The sequence below is a fragment of the Pezoporus wallicus genome, unplaced genomic scaffold (genome assembly GCF_028554395.1).
Source record: "Pezoporus wallicus isolate ANWC-B61680 ecotype Strahan unplaced genomic scaffold, APGP_CSIRO_Pwel_v1 contig_3488, whole genome shotgun sequence".
Lineage (NCBI taxonomy): Eukaryota > Metazoa > Chordata > Aves > Psittaciformes > Psittacidae > Pezoporus > Pezoporus wallicus.
The window spans coordinates 505680-529569 of NW_026635397.1; the positions used below are offsets into that span (position 1 = coordinate 505680).

At 45.0% G+C, this 23890-nt stretch overlaps 2 protein-coding genes across 9 annotated transcripts in view; one reads left to right on the plus strand and one right to left on the minus strand.

Annotated features, from left to right (window-relative positions):
- USP40 (ubiquitin specific peptidase 40) overlaps positions 1–8944 on the minus strand; it is a 34501-nt gene extending 25557 nt beyond the window's left edge. For 4 of the 7 annotated variants that reach the window (XR_008973869.1, XM_057422140.1, XM_057422125.1 and 1 more), the window contains exons 1-6: positions 8785–8825; positions 6076–6292; positions 5656–5723; positions 4385–4498; positions 2954–3118; positions 2391–2537 (exon numbers count right to left, since the gene is read on the minus strand). Coding sequence is in view for 6 of the 7 variants with exons in the window: in XM_057422140.1 (XP_057278123.1) it covers positions 2391–2537; positions 2954–3118; positions 4385–4498; positions 5656–5723; positions 6076–6274 (693 nt within the window). In the remaining variant the exon portion in view is untranslated. Of the gene's footprint in view, positions 1–2390; positions 2538–2953; positions 3119–4384; positions 4499–5655; positions 5724–6075; positions 6293–8784; positions 8826–8899 lie in introns of those variants that run through there. The other 3 variants (XM_057422154.1, XM_057422133.1, XM_057422144.1) reach the window with 2 other exon arrangements.
- A 3891-nt stretch (positions 8945–12835) lies between these two features.
- Positions 12836–23890, plus strand: part of LOC130606244 (UDP-glucuronosyltransferase 1A1-like) — a 28992-nt gene continuing 17937 nt past the window's right edge. The window contains exon 1 of one of the 2 annotated variants that reach the window (XM_057422439.1): positions 12836–13768. In XM_057422439.1, the coding sequence (XP_057278422.1) occupies positions 12923–13768 (846 nt within the window). In that variant the 5' untranslated portion in view covers positions 12836–12922. Of the gene's footprint in view, positions 13769–18411; positions 19326–23890 lie in introns of those variants that run through there. The other variant, XM_057422413.1, reaches the window with a different exon arrangement.

Sequence of the window (23890 nt, forward strand, 5' to 3'; positions counted from 1 at the left end):
CTTGGTGTGAAATGAAACCAACCATCTTGTATCACCTCTGAATGTGTGGATTCAGTGAACACACTTCTGAGCCCTTCCAATGTCTCCAACCAACTCTCCATTTGCAGAGACATAACAGATAGCCTCCCAGGAATACACATATGCATTAGAAATCCCTTGAATTAGGTATTCTATTTGCATCACTTGTGAAGACTACATTGCAGAGCTTACTGGCAACAAAGGATTTTGCAAGTTCTCCCAAAGTCAGGGTGAAAAATCAGACTGTAACATGGATATTTGATCAATTCTGGAACATGAGATTCTTAAACTCGTATCTCTAGAGGCCAAGACAAAAAAAGGGGGAAGAATAACATGCAGACCCACAGAGTACTGCAGGGAGGGATGAATGGAGTGGGTTGGTATGGGTCATCTTGCCTTTGAAACAGGCTAGCTGTGGGCAGGTGGGCACACTGTTGGGCTTCCTAATGCTGCCAACAACCCTGGAATGACCCAGTTGGCAGCTCACCTCCTGCCAGAGTACCCTCTTATCACTAGAGCCTACGATGATCACATGCACTGCACCAGCAGAGCCACAGGCAGCACTCGTGCTGACACAACATCCCTCCTCCCTTATCCAGCCTTTCAGCACAGCTCCTCTCCATTGACCTTGTCCATCCACACCTCGGCATCCCCCAGCTATGTGGCTTCCTACCCAAGTTCGGAGCTCCCACTGCACGAGCACATGTAAGAAGTAAGCAATTTACCCTGTGCTCCTTTGACGCTAGCAAAGTTTAACTCAACAGAGCCCTTGCAACCAAGCCATGAGTCACTGATTAACTTGCCTGGCCTCAGCTTGCCTTTGAACCCGCTCCCGTATCCAGAGGGCTCCAAGGTCTGGATTACACTCATCCTGCTGCAGAAGAATCCCAGCAGTAGAGCAAAGAGCTTTCTTGTTGTGAAGAGGGCAAAGTATATCGAAGGCAGAGTGCACTAACAGCCTATGCTTGCTTTCCCTTCACAAAAAATAGTGGGAATAATAGGAAAAAAGGACATGACATGAAAAACTAGCACAGAAGAAAACCAAATACCACTTTTTCTGGGTAAGTGCAATTCAAAGACCTAGAAGTCCCATAAATCTTTCATTAGGTTGCCCTTCCCTGGCCAAGGGGACAGACGACAAGTCACATAAGAAGTCTTTAATTTAATGATTGTGTTGGGGAAACCAGTCCGAACTGTTGTAAAGCAACAAAGAGGCCAAGCTGTCAGCACGAGGATGCTGCAGGCTGCACTGACATACAGACAGTTACCAGTGTTAGCAGCCAGGCCACCATTTCACAAGCACTAAGTGTCACAAATACAACTCCTCTGGAGAATACCAATGTCAGCAAGTGTCAAGCATCTGAAGCTTTCCCAGGGTTACCAGGGGTGAAGGCAGGGAATTAGGCAGAGACGAGTATTCCAGTGTGGATGTCCCTGAGCTCCTGGAGACCACTCTCAGTGAACACCACAGGCTTAAGGTCAACAGTTCTCCATTGAGCACAAAACTTTGATGATTCAGCACAGGAAAAGGGGGTCACTGTATTTGGCTTTACAAGTAATGAGGAAAACACAACCCAAAACCAACAGATCTCACCCATAGCTGAGGACAGATGAAAGCAGTAAATCATTCACTAGAAGGGAAAGACAGTGAATCACAAAGCAGACCACTCAGCATATAAACCCATCGGCTTCCTTCAAGCTGCAGCCTGAAGGAGAAGACTTTCCCAGTCCTTATTCTGACCACAGGAACATGACTTTGAGGCTTTGCTCTGCCTGGATTTTCATCCTCCTCCTTCCTGACCTCTCAGATAGAGGGAAACTCCTGGTACTGCCCATGGATGGAAGTCACTGGTTTAGCATGTGGCCAGTGGTTGAAAAGCTGAGCGAGAGAGGACATGAAGTGGCGGTGCTTATACCAGAAGTAAGCTGGTAGATGAGAGTGGCACAGGCTTACATGGTGAAAACATACACAGCGTCTTACACATTAGAAGAGCTGGAAGGTTCCTTGCATGAAGACATTCTTATCCACCTGAAGGCTCTAGCACTATAGATGATACTGAAAACACCTACCAAAATGTTACTTTATCACTGGAAGAACTTGTTCAGTGTCAGGGGAACATGGCAATAGCTGAATCAACAGATCCCATTTCACTGTGCACAGCAACAGTTGTTCATTAGTTTCCTCTCTCATGAAGAGCCCAAATGGGAGAATTTCCCTGGTTTTCATTATATGGATCTGTTTTACGTTTTTCTTTACGATCTAGTGGATCTTTTAGCTCTGAAATAGTCAAAGCAATGCCCAAAGCCAGACACAGCAATGGAAACAGAATTCCTGCTAGCAAACTGAACATTGAGAATCACCAGTGCATTACCTTGGAAGCTTCAACAAGTTTATCACAGGCTCCACATCGATACAAGTTCTCATTCTCAAAGTGCTCTTCTTCTACATATGCGTTCCACAGGGCCTCTTCCAAGCCAGCAACACCTTTTACTGCCACAGTTAGGTCTAAGAAATCTTCCTATGCAGAAGTACAAGAGAAAAAGAAGGTAAAACACACCTTTTTAAAATTATAGGAAGCACAAAAGACTATAAAGAAATGTGTTACTGTTGTTACCTCACTGTTCAGCTCTCTGCTAACTACATCTACTAAAGGCAATGCTTGCAAACTCAGAAGATGCAACACCACTTGTTTTGTCACCTCTAAGTCAGATTGATGTAGGAGGTTTAGAGAATGCCAGCCAAGACTTAAAGTCATGCATAATAGTCATGTGTTCAAGTGTGCAGTGCCCTAACCAATACACAGTACCCAGGTTCAACAAGGCCACCAGTGACACTCAAGAAAGATGTCCTGATTTTTGGAGTTTAAAACCCCAAGAACTTTGAAAGGATCTTCAAGGGACTGAACACCACTCCTGGAGCATTGTGTGGCTTTACCTGTCTCTCACTGATGTTCTTGCATTCTTTACATACAATCTGGTTGACAACAGTCCCATGGTACAGTCGGTTAATAAGGTCATGACCTGAAGTCCCCACAAGGGATGTTTCCAAAGCACTGAAGAGGATCCGATTCAATTCCTGCACATCATGCTGCCTCATCTCCTGCAGGATGAAACAGAAACAAACTTCAACAGTGTCATCTGCTTTCCTTATTGCTTAAGTATGTTAAGTGTGACAAAGACAGCTGCCACAATGACTACCAATGCATTTACTTCCTTGAGTAGTAAATTGCTACCTTTGTTATTGTTACTCTTAATTTAGATATGCTCGAGTTGCTACAAGAATATAAACTACAACCCACACAGGACACTTTCACTTGGGTGGATTGAGACTAAACCCTAAGATGAGTTACAAAGTTCAATTCAGAGAAGAATATCAAGTATTTGAGGACAAGGCCCCTAATTACTGTTGAATAATAACCTGAAAAAAAAACACAAAGGAAAAGATACTGAAATTGTATCTAACACCAAATTTCTTTTGTTGCTTGCTGTAAACTGGTATGTACATCGCAGAATGGTTTGTGTCGGGAGGGATCTTAAAGCTCATCCAGTTCCAAACCCCTGCCATGGGCAGGGACACCTTCCACTGGAGCAGGTTGCTCCAAGCCCCTGTGTCCAACCTGGCCTTGAACACTGCCAGGGATGGGGCAACCACAGCTTCTCTGGGCACCCTGTGCCAGCGCCTCAGCACCCTCACAGGGAAGAGCTTCTGCCTAAGAGTTCATCTCAATCTCCCCTGTTCTGGCAGGTTAAAGCCATTCCCCTTGTCCTGTCCCTACAGGGCCTTGTCCAAAGCCCCTCTCCAGGTTTCCTGCAGCCCCTTTAGGCACTGGAGCTGCTCTAAGGTCTCCCCTTAAGGAGCCTTCTCTTCTCCAGGCTGAACCAGCAAAGCTCTCTCAGCCTGGCTCCAGAGCAGAGCTGCTCCAGCCCTCGCAGCATCTCCATGGCCTCCTCTGGACTCGCTCCAACAACTCCACGTCTCTCTTGTGCTGTTGCCCCAGAGCTGGATCAGGACTGAAGAGGGGGGGTCTCCCCAGAGCACAGGAGAGGGATAGGATCCCCTTTCCTGAGCTGCTGCTCACGCTCTGGGCATGCGGCCCAGCACACGGGGGAGTTCTGGGCTCAAGCGCACACTGAAGCCAGGTCATGGTGCGCTTCTCCTCACCCAACACCCCCAAGTCCTTCTCCTCAGGGCTGCCCTCAATCCAGTTCCCACCCATGTACAATACTGTTCATGTATATACAATTCAATGCTATCTCCACAACCTGAAGTATTTTAAGATATTTCTTAAATATTAGACTTAGAAAAGAAAATAAATCTTCATTCAGGAGAAGTTCTCAGTGCTGGTGTCACTGACTGTGATTGTACCTCATGACTGTTCCAGCCAAAGCTCTCTGTAAGGTCTGTTGTAGATGCAGCCTGCTGGTCCAATAGCAAAAGCTGAGCAAATAACCGCTGAAGTTGTAATGGTATTATTCGAACCTAGAAACAAACCCCAAAATATAACCAAGAGATGAGAAAAGGTCCTCAAACCCTTTATTTCAATAAAGAGAAAAATCATTTCATACAAAACATGTACTAAACCATCACTGTCTATTGCTTTTAGAACACAGGTTACTCAATTCAGAACAAAACATCAGAGCTTGCTCCCAAAAATCTAGGCTTCACCATACTCGGCCAAATACAGCCATGGAAGATGGGTTTTGCAGATCTGCAAGGATTAAATTAATTCATCACTATAGCAAAAAAAGGACAACTTTCTCTGCTATTTGCCATAATAGTAAACCCCAACAACAGAGCTGCAAGGCATCATGACATACAGATTTAATATATGCTACTCCTTGGTCAGTAAGGGGTTGGGTGGGACACATACACCATACAAGATGGGAAGGAGAACAGTTCACATCACAAGCTGATGTTACATTGATCAGCTCCCTATAGTTATCTTGGATTTGCAAAGAAATACGTTTTCCAAGCAACCAGTTGCATCAGTTTAAATTGAGAATTAAGGAATGAAAATTTGTAATCAGCTTTAGGAAGCACTTTTGAAACAGGGATTAAATTCCAGTCCTGTTCCACCTTGTGCACAGGCAAGCTGTTAAACCTTCAGAGAGGCTGAGTGCAGGCATCTGGGCTGCACACATTATTTAGTTAGATTTTTATTTAAATTGGTGACAAGTATCTCCTACGGAGCCAGGCTGAGAGAGCTAGGCTGGGTCAGCCTGGAGAAGAGAAGGCTCCTTAAGGAGAGACCTTAGAGCAGCTCCAGTGCCTAAAGGGGCTACAGGAAACCTGGAGAGGGGCTTTGGACAAGGGCCTGTAGGGACAGGACAAGGGGAATGGCTTTAACCTGCCAGAACAGGGGAGACTGAGATGAGCTCTTAGACAGAAGCTCTTCCCTGTGAGGGTGCTGAAGCGCTGGCACAGGGTGCCCAGAGAAGCTGTGGTTGCCCCATCCCTGGCAGTGTTCAAGGCCAGGTTGGACACAGGCTTGGAGCAACCTCCTCTAGGGAAAGGTGTCCCTGCCTGTGGCAGGGGTTTGGAACTGGGCAATCTTTAAGTTCCCTTCAACCCAAACCACTCAGTGATTCTACGAATCAACATTCAGCTGTGGCTAATGAGAATAAAAAGTTAAATACCTTTGCATCTGGCTTACTGCTATCATCCAGAGTCCCAAGTTCTTCAGGTCCTAGAGAGAAGAGTGCTTCTGCAATTGGAAAGAAAAATGCCTATTTAGAAAGAAGACAATATCCCCTCTTTAGAAATTTATTGTGTTTTAACTGCCATATATTTTTGGCAACTGAAACATTTAACATTTCTGGACATCATTCAACTTTGCAACTGGTTCAAGCTACAACAATCAAGCAGAATTAAGCATGAAGTTGTTTAATGGCAAAGCATCTTCTCATGAATCAGGGGCTGCATTAAGAAAAAGGAACAACACTTTAAAGATAACAATAACCTTTCTGTGTTTGCAGTGTTTCTTCACCATTAACAAATGCAAGCCACTGTAAAATATCAATTCCAACCTTATTTTAAGACCAGTTTGGACACATTACCTCGAAATTCAGGTGTGAAAAGCAGGGTCTGCAGAAGGGAATTGAGGTAGCAGGTCCCACCCTGGTTTTTGATACCACTTAGGTTGGTGAAATCCCTGGGAGCTGGAGGCTCGAAATCTCTGGGCTTTGATTTCTTCCCTTTCCCACAATGATTGTTGGAAATAAAGGAAAAATCCTCTTCAAATAAATCCCCAAACATTGTGAAGGCAAAAGAGTCCTTTAAAAATATGAAACAATGTGTTTACTATAAAAAAAGACAACTGAATGCACCCATCTCTAATCCTCCAAGATGAACCTCTCAGCCCTGACTGAAGAACGTGTTTCATCTCATTCTATTCATTCTAAAAATTAATGTCAGATATAAAAGCATGCACTAATTTAACAAAAACAGGGTGAATTCAAAGCATTTATGTTAGCAGAGGCCTGAACAGCCTTTTAACCAGAAGCAAATAGATCACATTTCAATCTGGATCAGTAAAATCATAGACAGCAAAACAAACAGGTCTTTCTAAACATCCAGCATTAACTAGTGTTCAAGTTGCCCTGTTCCCTGTGGGAAAGGTGTGTAAAGCCTCTCAAACTGTTGAACACTCAATCACTCTCTCAACAAATCTATGTGCACAAATAATATGTCCCTACTATTGGCCATAAGGTAAGTGGAAAAACAGCACTGTATTTTTGATTATTTCTATGAAAATATTATCTTTGCTTCCAGACGATTGAGCCAGAAATTCAATGTCACTAATTATTATGGAAGTTTTTCCACTCACTTTTGGAAGTTTTGAAAACTCTTAACATGTACCAGGACTCCCAAAGCCAGTTCCGTTTTGGTTTGTACTTGAGCACCCCATAACTTCATATGGTTGTAGCTCTTGCATTAGCAGTGAGTTATCTTGAAGCAGTGAACAGTCATTCCCCTGTTAACCCTCACTCCATGGGCAATTTTACAGACCTTTACCATATTCCACTCAGACATTTCTTCCCAAGACATTTTCATTCCTACAACTGAACTTGCCCCATCTTCCATTATCCTCATCTACCTCCTCTGACCCAAGCAGTGATCTAGCCCTTCCCGGTAAGTGCACCCAGTTTCTATCCTGGGCATGATGTGCTGTGGTATGGAATAGCCTTTGGCTAGTTTGGGTCAGGAGTCCTGGCTCTGCTTCCTCCTGGCTTCCCGTGCCCCTCCTCACTGCAGAGCACGAGGCTGAAAAGTCCCTCATCAGAGTAAGCAAAACTTAGCAACAACTAAAAACACTGGTGTGTTATCAGTGTTGTTCTCAGGCTGAAGCTGAAAACACAGCATTGCACCAGCTACTAAGAAGGAGGAAAATGACTGTTACAGATGAACACAGGACATCCTAAAACTCTTTGTATAAAATAGCATTACATTAAGCACATTTAATCCTTCCCAAGTAGAAGTTTTTTAGGCAAAATAGTATGCTCAGAGCAGCTGACTATGAAGAAGCATGGCAGGATTCACTCCGCTTGTTCTAGAACACTTCTTCAGTACTTCCTACAGTAGATGTCCTCTTATAAGCCCCACAAAACATAACAACATGGCTGGAGATACTTCTTAATGAACATTAAGAAGTTCCTTAAGGCCAGGATGGATGGGACTTGGAGTAACCTGGTCTAGTGGCAGGTGTCATTTAACCATCCACAGATTATAACCCTTCCCATTTTTCCCCACTGGAATGCACAACAGCTTCTTCCCAATAGGCTTGTTCACTATAAAGAGGCACGTATCTAGGAGACAGCAATAAACTGACAGTCTGCTGTACCCACCTACCCACCCACCGCTCCAGAGAACCACTTCAGCAGGACAGTGCCAAATCCTCCCTCACTCCTTATTCCTGAATCTTCAAAGCATTGCCAACAGCTTCCTTCCCTTAAAAATAATACATAAATTAGAACCAATCTCTGGATTATGTCTCTGCTTCAACATGCTCACAAAGCTAGGATAATTTACACCACATTGTTTAATAGGGCCTTGCCCTTCCCAAAGTTAGGATAACTCAACATAAGGAGATCCCTAAGTCCCTGCTTTATATTTATTACCTCTGATGGGACACTTCTGTGTTGCAGCTTGGGCCTGGCACCTCTCATCTTACCCCAGTGCATGCCCTACCAGAATCAGGCTGCACCTATGCTCTCCTCACAGCAGTAAATCACAGACTCAACCAAGTTGGAAAAGCCCTTTAAGCTCATCCAGTCCAACCGTTCCCCAGCACTGCCAAGGCCACCACTAACCCATGGCACTGAGGCCTCGTCTCCATGGTGTGTGAGCACTTGCAGGGACGGTGACTCCAGCCCTGCCCTGAGCAGCCTGTTCCAATGCCTGAGCACCCTGTGGGGAAGGAATTGTTCCTCAGCTCCATCTAAACCTCCCCTGGTGCAGCTTGGGGCCGTTTCCGATTGTCCTGTCCCTTGTTCCCTGGGAGAAGAGCCAGCCCCACCTTACTACATCCTCCTTTCAGGAAGCACGGTCTCCCTTTCGCCTTCCTGCCTGCAGGCTGAACGCACGCGGCTTTCCCCTCCTCTCTCGACCTCCCAGATGCTCTCCAACACCCTTAGGAGATGGGCCCAGTATTCTTTCGCGGTGTCACCGGTCCCAACGACAGGCCGAGAGCCGGTGCCCTGCGCCTATGGCCCGCAGCGCTGGAGCTCCCAGGCACAGCCCCTTCTCCGCGGCCAGGACAGACTCACCGCTCAGCGCCAGCACTAGAACCAGACCCTCTCACACCGCCGCGGCCGCCACCATCTTTGTTGTGGCGCCGCGCAAAGCACTCCGGGACGGGCGCGGCTCCGGGGCTACACATACCTGGTCCGAGCCGCCGCTCCCGTTCCACAGACTGAGAGTTCCTCCTGCACCGAACGCCAAAGAACCACCGAGCACGGGCACCGACGTGAAGTTAAGAGCGTCCGGCAACGTGGCCCCTAGGCGCAAAGCCTGCTGGGAGTCGTAGTGTAGCCCCGCCGGCAGAGGGGCCGCCCCGAGGGCATGCTGGGAGTTGTAGTTTCTCGCAGCAGTCACCGCGAGGGGTGGAGGGGAGCAGGTTGCCATGGAGACCCTGCGGCTTGCGCTGTCTCGGCGGCCAGAGCCTGGAGCGGGGCCGCTCCTGCTGCAGTGCTGTGATAGGGCTGCTACAGATGGGACCAACCCAGCTACACCAAAACCTACCCAACCATCACCAGCCCTGCTGGGAAACAAAGCCAGAGGTATAGATCAATCACAGAATTACAGAGTGGTTTGGGTTGGAAGGGGCCTTAAAGATATTCCTCTTTGTCCTGTCCCTACAGGTCCTTGTCCAAAGCCCCTCTCCAGGTCTCCCGCTTAAGGAGCCTTCTCTTGTCCAGGCAGAAGCAGCCCAGCTCTCTCAGCCTGGCTCCAGAGCAGAGCTGCTCCAACCCTGGCAGCATCTCTGGGGCTTCCTCCAGACTCACTTCAACAGCTCCATGATTTCCCTGTGCTCATGGTGACTCAATAGGTTTAACGCTCCTGGCACCCAGCAGCCCTTGTGCTCATGAAGAGGAAGGTGTTTGTTACCTGTCAGGGTTTGTGTTGTTCCCAAGGGGTGCTCTGGACAGGCACAGGCTGTGGTGTTTGAGGGTTCTGTTTGCATTATCAGTAGGTTCAGTCACCAGAGTCTCCATTAAACTGACCCCTGTTTGACTTCCTTGATACACATCTGAGGTGGTTAATAAACACACCCATACACAAAGAACACATCTGAAGCTGCACTGTATACATCTGGGATTCAATGGCTCAGTGAAATAACAACAGAGAAAAACATCTTTATTCTTCTTTGTCAGCCTAATGTAGCTTCCCAAGTCAGGCAATAAAGTGTTGGGTGTTATGGTCGGGAGGCCTTTTATGGTGCCTAGAATGGAGCTGCCAGGCAGGGCATAATGGTAGCAAACCAGCCTCTCCGGTGTTCTTTGGCTGCAGGTAGATCCAGCTCCATGGGTTCTTTGTGGCCATTGGGTGTATCCACCTCCATGTGTCCTCTGGCTGCCAGTGGATGCAGCTCCATGTGCTCTTTTCCTCTGGGAGGTGGATCCACCTCAATGGCTTCTCCTTGGTATTGTGGAGAATAGCCACCATGGGCCCTCCTTGGCGTTAACTTTAGTCTGTCGTTTCCTCTTCATGGTGGGGGAATCGATTTCCATGGGCTCTACCTCATCTTTTGGTGGATCCACCTTGATGGCTTCTCCTGGATGTTGCGGAGAACAGCCACCATGGGCCCTTCTTGGTGTTACATTGGGTCTTTCATTTCTTCCTGATGGTGGGGGAATTGACTTCCACGGGCTCTTCCTCATCTTTCGGTGGATCCACCTCGATGGCTTCTCCTCGGTGTTGTGGAGAATAGCCACCATGGGCCTTTCTTGATGTTACCTTGGGTCTTTTGTTTCTTCCTGATGGTGATGGAATCAATCAATCTCCGTGGGCTCTTCCTGATATTTAGATGGATCCACATCCACCAGCTGCTCCAGCTCTTCAGGCTGGTCTACTTCCATTGGCTCTGCACCGTCAGAGCCACAGTTGGCACTGCCTCCCGTCTCCAACCTCTTCCTCTTCATGCCTGGCTTGGGCACCAAAAACACTGCCCCATGAGACATCGCAGGGCAGCTCCCTGTTCGCTGGCACCAGACCTCTTGCTGCCCATCATTGCTGGGCCTGGGACCTCAGCAACTGCCTGATGTTTGCTGGGTCCCTGTATTCCTAGGGCACAGGGCAGAAGGTGCTGTGTAACAACCCCAGCCCGCTGTCATGGCCTCCGCAGCATCTCCATGGCCTCCTCTGGCCTTGCGCCAATAGCTCCACGTCTCTCTTGTGCTGTTGCCCCAGAGCTGGATCAGGGCTGCAGCAGGGGTTCTCCCCTTCATACAACAGAGGGGCAGGATCCCCTCCCTGAGCTGCTGCTGATGGTCTGGGGGTGCAGCCCAGCACACGGCGGGGTTCTGGGCCCACGTGCACATTGAAGCTGGCTCATGGGGAGCTTCTTCACCCAACACCCCAGGAGACTAGAACTGGATGATCTTTAATGTCCCTTCCAACCCAGACCCTTTTATGAGACTATGATTCCCTGATCATGCCAGCAGGGCCACACAGCCACAGGCAGCAGTTGTGCTGGCAGAGCATCCCTCGATCCTGCTGCAGCCTTCCAGCACAGCCTCACTGTAAGCGGCGAGGAGAAGCAGACAGGCCAACCCAATGTGGGTGATAAGCAACTTCTACTTTATTTGTGACACAGTTCACACATATATAGGAGTGGTATTCAGCCACTCCTTCTTGGCACAACAGTATTGGTTAGCCCCCCACAGCTTCCTCCACATTCTCCTTCCAGGTCCGGTCTCCAGCTACCTGTGGGGGCCACCCCTGCCTTGCTTGCACAGTCCTTCAGAACTCCATGGTCCTGCTCTTAGAGTCATTCTGCAACACCCCACTCCATTGGGGCTGCTCATTTGTTCCGTGGCATCACCCAGCTCTGCGGCTTCTTATCCAACTTCAAAGTTCCTCCTGTCCTCTTGCACTGGTTACCTGCAACTGTTATTTCGTGCTCCCTTGAAACCAGCACAGTTTAACTCATCAAGAAGCCCTTGCCAGATAACCAAGCCAACTCAGGGAGCCGCTGGCAATTCCTCAAGCACTCAGAAACACCTCTAAGGTACTGATTAACTTCACCCAACCTGGGCTTGCCTTTGCACTCGCTATCATAAGTGCAGTGCAAGGTTTGGATGGCAAATGTATCCTGCTGGAGAAGGGAGGGGAAGGCAGGATGTGTCCCTGACAGCTCTCTGCTTACCCCTTTGCAGCAAATGGGTAGTGGCCATTATAAAATATATAGATTAACTTTTTTTGTGGAAAAGATTGGTTGCTAACTGCTCATTTTCCCAATGTTCATTTGAAAATGCATTTTCTATAAACCTGGAAAGAACACGATTTAGTTATTTGTCATTTTTTCCGTACAGTTTATAATAGCATCAAAGATTCTGAGGGCATTTGTTTCATTTTTACCTCAGAGCTTCTCCCCCTACTCTGAAGCTCATACATTGGGTTTTCTGGAAAGTTATCCTGACAGAAATCTGCTCTCTGATACTTTTCCTGTAGTTTCTCTACTGAGAAGCTGATGGCTCTCATGAACCCACACTTGTGCTGAAGCTGCTCCTCGGCTAAGTCAGATCCAACAGCTGGGCTCACTCCCAAGTCTCTATTGAAGAGTTCAAGCCGTACTGGGAGTAGTAGTCATTAAGACACAGTTAGTACATGTCTTATATCTGGCCTCTACTTGATGTATTGGCAATTGATGAGATTTCAGCTGCCTGCGAGCCATCTCATAGGCTGTGTCAGAACTGCATTAACGCTCTGAGTCCTCATTCATTGTCCCTTCTTTGTGTCCTTGTAGACTCTGGAGATTCCTGCTAGCTCAAACTTGCTTGATCTAGGAAATATCTTGAGGCTGTTTACATTTGTTACTGTGGTGGTGGAGCTGTTTGCACCCAACCTGCCTCCCTTAGACTTGGCCAAGACATAAGACAGGTTGCATCAATGATAAAGAGACCTGTAGGAAATCTTACTAGCGTGCTGAGGAGCTAGTTCTCCCTTGAACATAAAAGCTTCAATGACTCAGCACATTAAAGAGTCACTGCACTTGGCTTCACAAGTAATGAGAAAGGAAAAGAAGACGAACAGCCCATAATCCAAAGCAGTAAATCATTAACTAGCAGACTATGACAAATCAGCCCAACTCAGCATATAAACCCATCAGCTTCCTTCAAAAGCATCTTCAAGCTGCAGCCTGAAGGAGGAGACTTTCCCAGTCCTTATTCTGACCACAGGAACATGACTTTGAGGCTTTGTTCTGCCTGGATTTTCATCCTCCTCCTTCCTGGCCTCTCAGATGGAGGGAAACTCCTGGTATTGCCCATGGATGGAAGTCACTGGCTTAGCATGCAGCCACTGGTTGAAAAGCTCAGCGAGAGAGGACATGAAGTGGTGGTGCTTATACCAGAAGTAAGCTGGCGTATGAGAGTGGCACAGACCTACACAGTGAAAGCATTCCCGGTGTCTTACACACTAGAAGACTTGGATAATCTCTTCTTTGAGTACGTTTCCACTCACCTGAAGGACCTGCCTTTCCCACTGAACACCCTAGCAATATACAACATCTCAGTACGTATTTTCCATCTGATGTTTACTCAGTGCAGGAACCTATTCAGCAACAAGGAGCTCCTTCAGTACGTGAATCAAAGCAGATTTGATGCTATCCTAACAGACCCCATCTTTATGTGCGGACCACTGGTGGCTCAATATTTTTCTCTTCCATATGTGTTCTTTATGAGAGGATTTCCTTGCAACTTACACTATGATGCTCCGCGGTGCCCAAGTCCTCTGTCCTACATACCCAGGCTATTTACCTTCAACTCTGACCAAATGACTTTCTTTCAGAGAGTGGAAAATGCACTGATTTACCTCCTGGAGCCTGCGTACTGTAACGGTTTCTATGAAATAGCACTAAAGTTTGCTTCTGAAGTTCTTCAGAGAGATGTATCCCGCATAGACTTCGTGGACTCTGCTTCCATTTGGCTTCTGAGATTTGACTTTGTATTTGAGTACGTCAGACCTGTGATGCCCAATATGGTCTTTATTGGAGGCATAAACTGCGCCCAGAGGAAACCACTGCCTAAGGTATGGGTTTTATACCTCCAAATCATACGTTTGCAATGAAATGTGATGATGTCCTTTCTGGAACTTCAGGGGGTTTGATGTATTTTATTTTCTTTCATATTATTTATTTATGTATAATGATTTAAAACAACCAGGATTTTGCAGTTGTTTTCCGCAGTCTGAAATCAAATTACCTTGATGGAGGCAGATAACTTCTGTGAATTAATAGGGATTTTCTGAGAAGTCCAACAAAAAATGGGCTTCATCTAGCATTCATCTACTGTATATTATTCATTAACCAGGTTTTGATTTCATTTTCATGGAGTCTGACTTATATTTCTTTCACCTGACTGTAAACCTAATGACCATGATCTGGGAACTGGATTTTGGTTTTCATTCTAGGCTCAGCAAAGTCAGTTAATTTGCTTTGGTTGTGGTTTTATGGCATATTTTTTCCAAACTGTCTGTCTATGTTGAGTTATGTCTGTTTGTAGATCACACTGAAACATAAATGTGTTGAAATGGGAAAAATTAATCTCAAATAGTGAAAAGGTGAAAGACACTTGCATGCAAAACTCAAAGAAATTTTCATACCTCTTCCTTGACTTTTGCTCTTATCAGAATTGTTCTGCAGGGTTTGTAAAGCTAATAGAGAAATTTAAATCTCTTTTGACAAAATCTCTTTTAATACTTACTTTATAGTCTCTAAACCAATACGTAGCATTCGACATTTCTTTCCAGGGACAAAGCAGAACATACTCCCTTCTGAACAGGCATCACACAGTATCATTGCACAGTTGCAGTACAGTATATTTGAGCTCAAGGGCTTTGTCTACTATCAGATTTCTTTTATACTCTTCAACAGACCTGTGCAGAGCCCACTGCAATCAGTAAAGAGCAAGTCAAATGAAGAATAATATTATAAATTGGAATATTAGAGCAATATTAGAAGGCATTCTCTCACCTTAGGCTCAAAAGTGGCACTTTGTAGTTTGTGATCTAAGAGGCAAATTCTTGCTGGTTGCATGACAGAAATCTCTACGTCTTGAAGGTCTCTGAGCTGCAAACAGTTTGTAAGCTTGCTACATGGGCAGAGCATTCCTGTCCTTCTTGTATAGCTGGCATTTCATACTAACACATGTCATTTGGTGGAAATCACATTTTCCAAACCTGGACAAACCTTGTGTGTTCCCCTTATCTTCACCCTGCCCTTTCCTACCTATATTTTCTACAGACAGCAGAGAAATTCCTCCTATTTCACTTGGAACAGTGCCCAGCAACAAGGCAATAACACAGTGCAAACAAATGTGAAGTGAGTCATACGGGAGAACAAAACCAACTTCTTCCTAGACAGTGGCAAGCCTTGGGTTGGTCCTTACTGTTCAGAAATCTAATCCTGTGATAACAGGAGATAGTTCTTCAAAACCTGGTAGCCCATTGTTCAACAGACAACCTCCCTTCCCCCGCCCCCCCCAAAAGACAGCATGGCTGGGAAAGGGAGAGAGAACTGGAGATTCAAAATGAGGTGTCTTTTGTCACATGAGGAGCTTATTCCATGTTAGATACAGCAGAAGGAGGGCTCCTTTATGCTGCATCTGACATGGAATACCTACTGTAGAGCTGAAAGGCAGCAGGGTGCTGAGGAGCTGATGCTTTTGCAGAACTGGGCATATGTGTTTTATCCAGCATAGAGCTGGGAATTCAATCCCAAGGTGTCTGACCCTATTGAGTCATAAGTATGGTCCATAGCCTGCAGTCTCACAGGGGGTGGGAGAACATGCCACCACATGAGCCAGCGGGAGCTCACTGACTGAGGTAACCACAGCGGGTGGATCAGGCTGTATTTCCTCTTGTATTTCCACTTTGCACAGTAGCAATTACGTATTCATTAACAGACACCGAAATCCAGTTGCCAAGTGTGGCTGGAGGCTTCATACAGGGCATGGAGGATATCAGACAGAATATCTTGGCTGAGCAGAGGTCCTGTGCCAGTGTCATCCTCTAATGACTCCAGAAGTAGCTGAAGGCTGGCATAGAAAGCAGTCCCTCCTTAGGGGAACATTGCAAATGAACTTGGACTATGAGCCCTGAGACACCTTGATGAATATCTCATCCTTATCCAAAGTGAATTCATAGTTGCTTTCTGACAGCTCATAAAACAAAGTCCATGTGATTTGATCAAAGCAAAGTTCGGAAATGTCACCTATAGCAACATTTCAAAGTTGTTCCTGGCTTGTTTGGTTGATTTCTTTAACCTAAAACACCCATTACTTATTTAAACAACTGATAAACTTTAAACCTTAAAACAACCCTGGATTTAAATAAGTAGTTACTCAAGTAAAGGGGAGGTGTCATTGAATAAAACCCTCTAGTTTGTTCGTCCAACACAAGGATTAAGAAAACAGGCCATGTTCTACAGCCAGAACTTTGCTCTGCTCATGAACCAAATACGAGGGTCATTTGGCAGGGGGCGGCAATATTCAAGTTTTTGATGAATGTAGTGGCAGTTCAGAGCAGCCTGATATCAACCACATCAGCATCCGTTTGTGACGCTTCTGTTAAGGATGTTGAGCACGTTTAAAGCTAACAATGCTGCTCGTCTGTCTTATATTGCAATGGCCAAATTCACACCATCAGACAAGTAAAACCAGTCCAAGTTTTGAAAATGAAAGTTTAACCATCATACATTGTACATCTTCAGTGCACAGGATGGATCAACCTGAAACAGCTGCTCTAACCAAACACTTCATCTCACTGTCCCCTTCACTTGCCTCTTGCCCACGTCCCTGTGCCAAACATATTTTCCAGAGGAGAAACTGAAGAAAGCTGTAAAACACGGTTCTTTTTGCCACAAAGTCTCTTGTATCAAATGAAACTACTGCCTTGCTTTCCCTTCCTGTAGGAAGTTTGTCTTCTGTTTAAATGAAAATGCCTTCTCTAAGGGGAGTCTAAACATACAAATATGTGACAGAAGTCTATGCACAGAAATGAGAGTATTATATCTACAGATGCCAAACACGGTGCCTTGTCAAAAGTTGGGAAATATTCCAATTACAGTTACCTGGGCAGCCTTAAATATCACTTTCTGTTAGGATGCAGTCACTCATTTCAGGCTCTCATACTGTCATTTTCATATGACTTCTACTTATGGCTTAGGAAGCGGCTGCCCTGGAATTTGGATCTGTGTTCTGTGATTTGCTTAGCTGCCTACTGCAAATACTTACTTTCCAGCTTGCAGTTCATTGCTCTTATGGGTTGTTTTTCCTCTGAAGTCCTGCTAGTCAAACAACATATACATACTACTTTATCCTGTGCCGGCAAATGTCAGTTTATCTCCATAGCTACATAAAAGAGGCAGGTTCACCAGCCTGCATTTGAGTGACATTGGGTAGCATCACAAAAAAGGACTGCGTTCAATTTACACAAGGATTCCTCCATGTCCAATTCATCATCTAGAAACCTGGGGAGTCAAATCACATCATCCATGTGCTCTTGCATTTTTTATGATTTTATGATTCTACTTGTTCCTGCTTGCAAGAACCAGAGCTTAAGGTGGTGAGCAATCTAACAACAAAAGAACAAATCCAGTACATGACAATAACCCTTACAGGCTGCCTCAACAAACAGTTTGCTCATATAACATTCCTCTTACCTTAGTGCCACTCACTGTTTGCTGCTCAGGTTAAAAGATATCCACACTTCACCATCAAGTCCAACTCAGAGATAAGCAGTTTGAGAGACTCTTCCAGCTGGAGCAATCACAGGGGGAAGAGTAAGCACACCTGCACTTAAACCCTTCAACATGGTTATGGCTTATAGTCTCAATTCCTCAGAGCTGCTTGCATGACAGTGGAGAGCTGATGCATAGCTGCAACACTCCTTGCCATCTCAAACAGACACCTGGAATAACCCACACAAGGTTTATCACAAAGGATACTTTTAACAGCAAAATGAATGTGCAGTCTTGGGTCACTCAAGCTTCAATCTTGTTTATGTCCTTCAGTGTCCAGGGAGGAAGCCTTTCCTCCAAGCTGGCACATAGCTGTCCCTCTCTGAGACCTCATGTAATAAACTGCTCTGGTGCTCATCTGCACACACAACATTCTTCAATACTAGAAGTGGTTCAGGTGCCTTCTGCTCCTGCGTAATGAACAGCAAACACTTGTAAGCCTACCTTGGTAGCTGTGATATATGAGTAAGACATGCAGGTTTGACTACTTCCAGGGGGTGGGAATATAACATCAGCCTTCTACATAGTGGTTAGGTATTCTCAGTTAGGCTAGGCCAGGCCATAAAAGAAATGGTGTTGCAATTTCCATTTATTCTACTCTGTATATTTTAAAGGTTGCTTTTTGAAATCAAAACCAGGCTTATTTGCTCACTGGGTCCTTACCAAGACAATGGTATTAACCACTACTCTTCCTACAAGATAACATTCCTCATCTTAGTTCCATGAAGGAGGCGATGTCCTGCCATACTTCCAAGCTTAAAAATTAACAGAGTAGAAAGGAGGGCATCTTTTTTTCTAAGAACAGTGTGCTCACCTTCCCTGTTATATGAGCAGTTGCATCACTGAAGGCTTACCACAGCAATATTAGGAAGTTAAATATTTATCCCTACCATCAATAAATTCCCTTGCAAGGACCTTCATATAGAAGACTGCATTGGATACCTCTAGAGCAGAGCTCTCTGGTTTCCTTCCACCAAAATGGCTCTTCCATTCCAGTGTTTCTACCAACATACTGGGATATTTCTTCTTCTGATTTCATCTTTAACCTTTGCTGAAGGTGGAAAGATACTGGTGATACCTCAGGATGGAAGTCACTGGCTCAGCATGCGCCCAGTAGCGGCAAAACTCCATCAAAATGGACATGAAGTTGTTGTGGTTGTTCCATCAACAAGTTTGCATCTGAAGCCAAAGGAGCCTCAGAATTACACAGTGAAAGTATATCCAATGCCTTATGCAGAGGACCATTTAGCTATGGTGTTCAAATCTTCCGTTGATGCCCATTTTATTGAACAATCTTTTTTGAATATGATTATTACAATGTATCAAAGCATCTTAGAAATATCCAAGTATTTTTTCAGCAACTGTAAGAGCCTCTTGCTCAACAAAGACATGATGCAGTATCTGAGAGAGAGCAAATTTGAGGTAGTTTTGACGGATCCAACTCAGATGTGCGGACCCTTAATTGCTGAGCATCTTTCAATTCCTTCTGTCTACTTTCTGCGTGGATTTCCTTGTGGTATGGATTCTGATGCCACCCAGTGTCCAAGCCCTCTTTCCTACGTTCCCAGGTTACTCCTCAATAATTCAGATAACATGACATTTACTCAACGGGTAAAGAACGTGCTAGTCCGTATGCTGGAGTTCTTTTACTGTAAGCCTTTCTTTGCTCAGTTTGAAGAACTTTCAGCTGAGGTTTTCCAGAACAAAGTGTCAACTGCAGAACTTCTAAGCCGTGGATCTGTTTGGCTGATGAGATACGACTTTGTGTTTGAGTTCCCGAGACCAGTGATGCCCAACATGGTTTTTATCGGAGGAATAAACTGTGATCAGAAGAAAAATCTCTCTCAGGTATTTATCTTGTTTCTATTCAAAAGGCAAGAACAGAAGTGTTTAAGCAACCTTACATCAAAACCTAACTGGCAACCACTTGGTATTTAAAGGTAGAAAACTAATGAGAAATCCTACATAATGCAGAAAGGTTATTTCCTAATATCCAGCATTCAAGTGATATCATATCCTGGCAAACATAAGCCTTATCAGATGTGAGAATTTAAGTGACATCTAACTTTAATGCAAATAATAAGCTCTCTTGTTGAACTGAAGCTCACCCCAATTGTGGTGAGATGCAAATTTTCCTCCCCAACAGAAGCCAGATTTGTTAGCTTCCATTTCATCTCAGTTTCTTATGCCATAAGCATCTCTGGAAGAGCTGTCCTTGCGACCAAAGCCAGTCTCAGAAGACATAGCTGTATTGCTCTGAAAGAGTAGCCTGAGGAACACCTGTAAGCACTGTCTGCTCTCTGTCTGCCACATGGTGTCCTCCTTTCCCAGCTCTCTCATGAGCTGTCCATTCATACTTCCATATAGTCATTCTCCTTTCACCCACATCGAAGATTATAGGACTTAAGATTTTAGCTTTTCATCTTGTAGCTAGTTCTTTTTCTGTCACCCAGATTGATTCATTTACACCTACGTCAAGGGGTCAGTATCTAACCCCCAAGTTGTATCCCTCCATACTTTTATTGGTTATTTAATTAGGTTGTAAGCTTTCCTGGGTATGGATGTCTTCTGTAAATTCCCATTGGGTTTTTGGGTACGAACCAGGTCTCCAAATCAAATACAGCATATCCTATAGCAGCTCAAAAGCAGGAAAGGGATATTCAAGTATTGCAAATTGTGAGTATCCCTAAAAGAGAGTAGTGTGGAAGAAAGCCCTAACACCCTCCCCTTTTGTCCAGATAAGTATGTTTAGTGCTGTTTGAAGTGTCAGAGCCAACCCTCTTACCAGGACAGTCTCTGGTGCTACTTAGTTCACCCTAGCTGTTCAAATGAAGGACAAGGAGTAGCAGTTGCTCGCAAGGTGTCTTTCAAAAGGACATGGAGTTAGGAGTGGGCAGGTGTGCAAGGCCAGGTTGGACAGGGCTTGGACCATCCTGCTCTAGTGAAAGGCGTCCCTGCCTGTGCTAGGGGGTTGGAACTGGATGAGCTTTGAGGTCCCTTCCACCACAAACCATACTCTGATTCTGTGACTCTATGGTTGCTGATCAGATATTAAAGACCCACGCAGATGTCTGTAAGCGCCCTACATGAAACATACATGACTGTCTATCTTCATCTGTTAATCTAGCTTGAAAGCATCTTCTTCTAGTGTTCATTTGAGAGCTTTTCAGAGGTTATGAGCAAGAGGTCTGTTTCTGTGCATGACCTTCTCCTGAGCTGTTTGAAAACTTCCATTAAGTTAAATCTATGTTGTAAATGATTGATGTGGTGACAGTGCAGGGGATGGATCTGGCTGCTCTTTGGGGGGGCAGGTTCTCAGTAAGGTCAAAACTTTCCAACCAGACTTGAAAATAAGTTTGCAGAAACTGCATGTGAAAGAAAGTGATGAAGAGCCGTAAATGTCCTGGAGGCACAAATTGTATCCCAAAGGCACCTGGATAAGACTTATAACTGGATATAAAACTCATAAACTTTTATGGTGAGAGATTATCACCAACATAAAACCCCAGCAGTTTACAACTGGAGAAGGACCTGGACCCACAAAGTTCGTGGACTGTCTCAGTCATGAACTGAACTGACACTGGCCATGAACTCATGAGTTCATGAATTAGAAACACGTTGTGAGTTCATGTTATCTGAGGTACAACGGTGAACTGTTGTTTTGCAACTTAGTTTTATATCTGATAGGATAAGAAGTTAGGTGGGAGGGATACGTACAGATGGGGGAAGGTGTTCTGTTGGCTACTTAGCATCCAAACAATACATGTTTGCATCAATGAAAAACAGAAGTCATTTTCTTCAGTTGTACCAACTGGTTTGGCTTATTAAAAAGAAAAAAGGCAAAACATAGAACTAAGGTACTTTAACATTGCTTTCTCATCTTTATTTATCTTTCCTGCAAGTTATGTTTCACTGTAAAACCTTCATTAGAAAACAAAATACTTAAAAAATACCAAATTACTACACTTGTTGACAACTCTGTGAGGCTTCAGCCTTCAGTGTCAGCCATCTCTTTCTTTCAGAACAGAAGAGATTGGAGAACTTGATTACTAGAGGGAAAAGAGTCATTTTAGTGTGCTTTTTGTACACCCACTACTACCATATAGGGTCAGCAGGGTTTCTGGGCATCCACTCTGTATGCATTTCTTTCATGGATCCCCATGCACCTGAGAGCATGTTGTCAGTACATGTTAGCAAAAATTTCTGGGTTGCTAAAGGTAAGAAGTGTCATAAGGCACTGTGAGAAGAGAAGGCTGAGGAATAGAGCTGTTGTTTCAGCTTGCCTGAGCCAAGTGTACAATAAGGGACGCCTTTCTTGTGCTTGTACATTTTGAAGTGCAAACATCACCTCATCTTTTACAATCATTACTCACTGATCGTGGCTTCATTGCATGTGAACTTGCGAGCACCTGAAATGCAGAGGCAAGTTGAAAGGGCAGAGGTATGATAAGAGTGCCAGGTGGGGTGTTTGCAAGGGTGGAGCACAGCTACAAAAGCTTGTGAACCCCCGCTGGGCTCTCTAATGTGTGGGTTCCTATCCATCCAACCTGCAACATGCTGGTGGCAGTGCTGCTTGTCTTCTTGTGCTGCCTGAGTTCTGCCACTGCTGGGAAGCTGCTGGTAATCCCTATGGAGGGCAGCCACTGGCTCAGTATGAAGGAAGTGCTGGCTGAGCTGAACAAGAAAGGGCATGAAATAGTTGTTATTGCACCAGAGAGCAAAATGCTGATTGATTCCTCGGGGATATATGAAATGAAAAGTTATCCTGTACCTTTCAAAACGGAAGAGATGCAAGAACTTTTGCACTCCCTTACTGCAAATGTTTTTAGTGACAACTCTTTCCTGACCAGGTTTATGAATACTTGGAATAACTTCAAACAGAGCTCTGCCATGTTTCAAGCTTCCTGCAGTTCCTTACTGTACAACAAAGAGATGATGAAATACATTGAAGAAAGTAAATTTGATGTTGTCTTTACAGATCCTCTGACACCCTGTGGACAGATAATTGCCTTGAAATTTTCTATCCCTACTGTTTTCTTCTTGCGGGGCATCCCATGTGCTATAGACATTCACGCTGCTCAGGCACCGGACCCACCATCCTATGTCCCACGCATATTCTCCGTCAATACAGACCACATGACGTTCTCTCAGAGAGTGAAGAACTTCCTGATAACCCTTTCAGAGCCTTTCACCTGCAGTATGGCCTTCTCAGGATTCGAAACCCTGGCCTCAGACTTCCTCCAAAAGCCAATGACAATTACGCAGCTTTTAAGTCATGGGTCCATTTGGCTGAAAAGACTTGACTTTGTCTTTGACTATCCTATGCCTATAATGCCCAATATGATTTTCATTGGAGGCATAAACTGTGGCCAGAAGAAACCATTATCTCAGGTCAGTAACTGGCTGGTAACAAGGGAAAAGATGTGGCAGTCATTCACCTGCATGATCTGAGTGAGGGTTAATGATGTGTTTGATAAGAATGTTTCTTACCTAAAGACATAATTTAGAGCAACACTTTCTTTATAGCAAATCTACACAAAAAACAGACCAGGAGAGCAGAATAGGATTCCACCTCCTTTCCTTAGGTCTGCTCAGCATGGAGATTTTGTTCAGCAAGGGAATCACATGCTATGTTGTGTTTAATTCCAGCTGAAGTCAGGTACATTAGCTGAAGTCAAAGGCTAATATGTTGTGGTGAAGGTTGTTCTAACAGATTCCGTCACAAAACCTAGACAGCTGAATTCTCAACTGCATTTTTAGGAGATGCCCAGTTTGGATAGGGAAATGTTGCTGGGTGGTTGCTTAGGCATTTAAATGTACACATGTGATGTATGTTAGCTTGGTGGTGCTCATGGTGTGTGTTAGACTCTTGCTGCATGTGATGCCTATTTTTGCTTGTGCTTGGCTCATGTGAAGCCAGAGATTAAGTGGGAAAGGAGATATAGGAGGAGACAGCTCTCCTCAGCAAAGGAGGACTCTGAAGTTAGTGTCACCCAGCAGTTTCAGCAATAAATCACATTGTTTCCTTGAAAGGATAAAGTTTTATCCTTTGTGATTGTTACTTAAAAATAGACAGTCTCTCCTCTTTTCTTCCCTGGGACTCCTTTCACTTGCCAGCCTTCCCTGAGTCTTGGGGAATGGATTCCTCCTGCCTAACACCACCCTTACTCTTCCCACAAATTCACAGGCCTTTGTGAAGAGGAATGAGCAAAGAACAGATTTGCATTTCACAAGCCTGGCACATCTTGCCATCAACCCCCCACATGGCCACTTTCATCAGGGCAGTGCTTTTTTCTATCTGTTCTCTCCATCAGAGCTGCTTAATGGCTCCTCAGGGACAAACCCGGGCGGAAGCTCTGGGAAGGCAGAATCCTGCCCTCAGGCAAGGGCATGTAGCAGCTCCAGCTTCAAAT